We start from the raw sequence: 5,178 nt of genomic DNA, 5'->3' as shown, positions 1-5,178 counted from the left end.
CTCGGCGCCCCACAAGCAGGGTCGCCCGGCNGAGCCCCCGGGAGCAGCCCACGCCAGCGGGGGCCCGGCGAGCCCCCGGGAGCAGGTCCTGTGCCAGCGGGGTCCCGGCGAGCCCCCGGGAGCAGCCCGCGCCGGCGGGGGCCCGGCGAGCCCCCGGGAGCAGGTCCTGTGCCAGCGGGGTCCCGGCGAGCCCCTGGGAGCAGCCTGAGCCAGTGGGGTCCCGGCGAGCCCCCGGGAGCAGGTCCCGTGCCAGCGGGGGCCCGGCGAGCCCCCGGGAGCAGGTCCCGTGCCAGCGGGGGCCCGGCGAGCCCCCGGGAGCAGGTCCCGCGCCGGCGGGGTCCCGGCGAGCCCCCGGTGCAGCGCACCCCAGCCCTCCCCGGGGACCGGCCTCGGCGCCCCACAAGCAGGGTCGCCCGGCGCGGCGTCTCGTGATACGCGCACAAAGCGCCCGTCGGGTTTTCTCTGATGCTCTTTTTCCATTGCCGTCGGTTTCACGCAGCTCCTCCGCTCCGGTTGCGTCGGTCCCTGCAGTGCCTGTTTTCTCYGCAGTAAGGTTTCCGTAACGTGTAAAAGTGTTTGCCTTTCCCTCTAATTCTCTCCAAGCAGTGTTGGCTGTAGTCTGGAAAGTAAACACTGCGTAAGCTGTCCCTTATCGCTCAATAGATTTTTTCACCCTCTACATTTGAGGTCAGGTCTATTAATCAAAAAATACATTTCTGCTGGTTTTATTACTACCAGTTGCAATGATTTTGCATGGGATTTTTGGCAGAAAACTGCCCYGTTTAGCTCCTCTGTTATTACTGGAACTGTTAATGAAGTTTAAAGTATTAGGTCCAAACCCTACTGCCAGTTACAAATTCTGTTCTCACCTATAGATAAGGTAATTACATTAATTATATGAATAAATGCATTATGTGATTAAGAAGCTGTAATTAAGGGCCAAACAGAACATACATAATCATGGAAAGGTAAGTAAAGCTACACTATGATTTTACAGMCAGATTCAGCCTGAAAAAGTCAATTTGTTTAGTTCCTAGCTCAGAACTGCCTTTATAAATCACTAGGACATGTAAGCAAGGCAATCCTGGCATTTTTGCAGTCATTTTTCAAATTCTAAAGGGACCTGTCAGTACCTGGCCCCCGTTGGCTGCCTCCATACTCGCCTGTAACGCCTTTAAGGCCAGCAGCTGAATTTTACAGCTTTCTAATCTCTCTGCTATAGTTACAGCTAAAAACAGCAGCCTCGCCGCGCTCTCCCTGCTGGCGAGCACGGCAGAAGACTCCGTCTCACTCTCTGCATAACCCCCCAACTCGCCTCTACGTGCAAATTGGCTCAGCTCTGGGGTTGGCGGCTTGCTAGGAGGGCAAAGGCTCGCTCGCGGAGAGACGGCTCGGCACGCGCCCCGGGGGCACGTCGGACCGGCGGCCTCGTGCCGCTGCCCGTTTCAGCTGAGCCGAAGCCTGGTCTGCTGTCAGCTTACGGATCACAAAGAAGCCATGTGGGAGCAACACATTTTCGCTCTAGGAAATGCCACAGCGATATTTTATTTACAAAATCAATCAACTGTCAGTTAATACTGCTTCTATCGCAAGCACGGAAAGTTTTGCTGGAGTGAAATCATTAGAAGGAGGTGCAATCAGGTAACAACTGYGTTTAGCGACACAAAATCTATAACCTACATAAAACTAAGAAAATGGAACTGAACATTAATAAAGTTTCATCCTAAGCTAATTTCTTTTTCCGTCCCTTGTCTCCCAGTATCAGAGTTCTCCTTGTTAGTTCTTTTTCTGTTCAAGAGCTGCCTGATTTTTGCCATCAGCATCTCTCTGAAGTGGTCACCCATTAAGAAATAAAAAACAGGATTAATGGCACTATTTAAAAATGCAATGGGCCTCGTGATGATATAAACGGCATTGATGATGTGCTGCGTGCACACAGATACGTTCAAGGCTGGTATTCGGGAAGCAAGTCGGACATTGCGCATTACATGATACGGCGTAAATAGTAACGAGAAGATAACCATGGCCAGGATGACTAAAGAAAGAGGTTTTTCAAGTGTCAGGGAAGAGCTGTGTTGCTCACTTCTGTTCTTAAGAAATATAACCATCTTTACGTAGAAGAAGCACATGACGCAGAGAGGGATGAGGAACCCAAAGAGAGTCAGAAACATGCTGTAGATGATGCTTGTTGCTGGGTCTCCAGAACTTGCATAATCTAGGCACTTGCTGCTGCTGGTGGCTGCTGTAGGCCTAAGGAAATGCATCAGCGGCAACAGCTCCAGTATAACCCAGATCCACACGGCCACAGACACTACAACAGCAGTTCTTCTTTTCTGTAGAAAATGTTCTCTGAAAGGATATTTAATGAGCAGGTATCGGTCAATACTGATACAGGTAAGGAAAAGGATGCTGGTGTACAGGTTTGCATGCAACAGGAATCTGTTGCTATGGCAGAAGATGTCCTTTGCCCATTGACTAGAGTAGCTTTTCACCAGTATTGGAAGAGTACACAGAAATAATATATCTGATAACGATAAATTAAACAGGTAGATGTTGCCACTTTTCCAGGTTTTCAAGCAGAAAATATAGCCAAACACAACAATGGAATTTCCAGCAAGGCCTAAAATGAACTCGAGGCTGTACATGGTGGAAAGATAATACTTTTCTAGGAAATTGCCCATCAGCAAACAGTCGCCTGTCTCGTTCTCAGCCTGGAAAGTTAAAGAGAATAAAAATAAACAACAACAAAAGAAAAAAAACGAAAAGATCATTGCATTGTTATTTTATATCACTGCAGTAAGAGGTGAATATGCTCTTTCCTTGCAGCCTAAATGAGTAGATACGTCAACTCAAAGAGTCTGTGCACACAGGACTTCTGCTTTCAGCTAYGGAAAGGAGTTAGTTACTAAACAAGATGAAATTCAGTGTGAGAAAAGAAAAAAAAAGGGGGGGGGTAAGGACTGTGAGATAAATAAGTACATAAACCAAAAGCGTCGCCTGTAGCATGTAAACTGCCACGCTGCCTGGCTCAATGCCATAGCAGGAGGGTGGGAAGGGGAAGCGTGGGAGCTTGTCTGTGACTCATTCGTCACAGCCCTTCTCCTTTTCGAAGTCATCTGCCTTTGCATTACACACCTGCAGTCCCATGTCTTACTCGTTACTGAGGCAGAAGTCCGTATTCAAGATTAATACAGAAATAAGTCATTAGTACTCGTTACTGAGGCAGAAGTCCGTATTCAAGATTAATACAGAAATAAGTCATTAGTAGCGATAGGGCTATGCTCTGAAGATGTTTCCCGGAATTCTTCAAAATGTTAGGAAACAATGGTTTTATTAAATTAACTGAAGCATTAATTATGCGCTTTTGTATTTTTATTAATAACTTTTTATCAGAATTGCACAGGAAAATATCATGAAGACAGAGCAGGTATCCTGCACAGTACTATTAATATTGCCTAAGGAATTCTGAACCATTCCTGTAGAAACAGGCTATTTCTGTGTTTGCAATTTTATAATTTTTTTCTCACAGTTTTCTACCAAAGAAAAAACCTATTAAGGATGGAAGGTATTTTATGACTGAAGAGTCATAGTTGATCCAAAAGATACTGTAGTCCACGGGGAAATACTAACACAATACAGCAAAGTTCTGGATAAAACTCTTTYGAGACAATTCACAAGCCCTCATTTATTTTTGTAACTAACAATCTATGAAGTGAAAACCAGAATTACATTCAACACCGTATATGAATTATTGATCACAGTTAAYAAACTATGCTAAAATTATAAATAGCAAATAAATTATGCTAAAACTCTTGTACAATAATGTGCCCAAAGTCCTATTCCACGAAATGCTCCAGGAAGGAGAGGCTGCGCTGCYGGGACAGGTTCTCAGGACAGCAAGTGCAGGTCTCCGGCGTGCGCGCCGCTTGGCATTCGGCGGCCAGAGTGTAAGTGAGGGAGACGCTACGTTAAGGGAGCTTAAGGAGTTTCAAAATTCTGTCTATTGAGTACTTGCAAAGCTTATTTGTCTGTTTCATGTCACCACAGAAGGCTCTCAAGAACTTTGCTGAGGAGCCCAGGGAGGGCTGCCCCAGCACGTCTCAGTCACCCCTCCTTCACCACTACTTAGTTTTCTTTTTGGCTGCAAACAATCGCTTTTCCTTTTTGCTTGGAAGTACAGATTATTTCAAACATCCAATTTTTTTCTTCAGAAAGTTTCTCTGAAGGAATATGTTACGCTCAGATTTCTCACGGCAAGCAGAGCATTAACCCATTTACTCAATGAAGTCAGCCTATTTTTAGGCACAAAATACAAACATCTCTAGGAAGCTGCACCAACTCTGCTTGAGGTGAAATTCTTTCTACAATTCGGTTTCAGAAATGCTTTCAAGCAATAGGGAAAGCAATAGAATAGTCTCAAGCATTCACTCCTCTTCATGCAAACACATGTACACCTACCTTGAAGGGTCATTACAAGATAAAGATAAATTTTAGTGAGAACCTTTTATTAAAATATTAGCAAAACACAGCTAGAAAGTAGGGGGAAATGAAATGATAGAAGGGTGAAGTATAGATTAAAATTGAAATTCAGCTGAGTTCCAAAAGAAGAGCAAAGTGATTTGCAAAATCTGCTTAAGAGATGGTCTCTAAAGAGCATGTAATTATTTTAAATATTTTCAGAAGTGTCTACAACGTATTAACTCTCTGAATAYATGCACATCTGATAGCAAAGTATTTTATCTTATTTTAAAGGTAGATCCAAAAAAATAAACTACAACATGTGGCAATTTCATAAGGTTACCTAGAGCCAATATTTACACTTATGCCATATATCATTAGAAACAAAAATTACAGAGACATGTATTCTCGCTATGATCAGAGCAGCCTCATAGCGTGCTTTTAGCCTAGCCCTGGGTAGCCAGACTCTTGAGAAGAAACTCAAAACTTTAGGGAGATTTTAATTAGAAAGATCATCGCATCGCTATTAGCGTTTTGAATGCAAATAAGGATTTTTTAAAAAGTACTATATTGACAGGTACATCGATTCGGGCAGTTGTTTTAAAAAGCTTAACCAGTTTAGACCAAGCGGCCGGGCTCGGAGAGCTCAAGGCCGCGCCGCGGAGCCGCTGCGCGGCGGGGCCGCGCCCGCGGGTCACTCACCATGCCGAGGGCTGCTGC

General features: G+C 45.1%; 1 protein-coding gene across 1 annotated transcript; it reads right to left on the bottom strand.

The window, feature by feature from the left end:
• Positions 1–353: 353 nt before the first annotated feature.
• Positions 354–5,172, bottom strand: SUCNR1 (succinate receptor 1). The gene is made up of 2 exons (XM_085302851.1): positions 5,161–5,172; positions 354–2,711 (listed from the first exon to the last, which is right to left on the bottom strand). Exons 1-2 carry the CDS (start codon positions 5,161–5,163, stop codon positions 1,719–1,721), a joined length of 996 nt encoding a protein of 331 aa, XP_085158977.1. The 5' UTR covers positions 5,164–5,172; the 3' UTR covers positions 354–1,718.
• Positions 5,173–5,178: the final 6 nt, after the last annotated feature.

The sequence above is a fragment of the Rhea americana genome, unplaced genomic scaffold, assembly GCF_003343005.1.
Source record: "Rhea americana isolate MKP2758 unplaced genomic scaffold, rheAme1 scaffold_193, whole genome shotgun sequence".
NCBI classification, from domain to species: domain Eukaryota; kingdom Metazoa; phylum Chordata; class Aves; order Rheiformes; family Rheidae; genus Rhea; species Rhea americana.
This window is presented reverse-complemented; position numbering and strand designations above follow the sequence as displayed.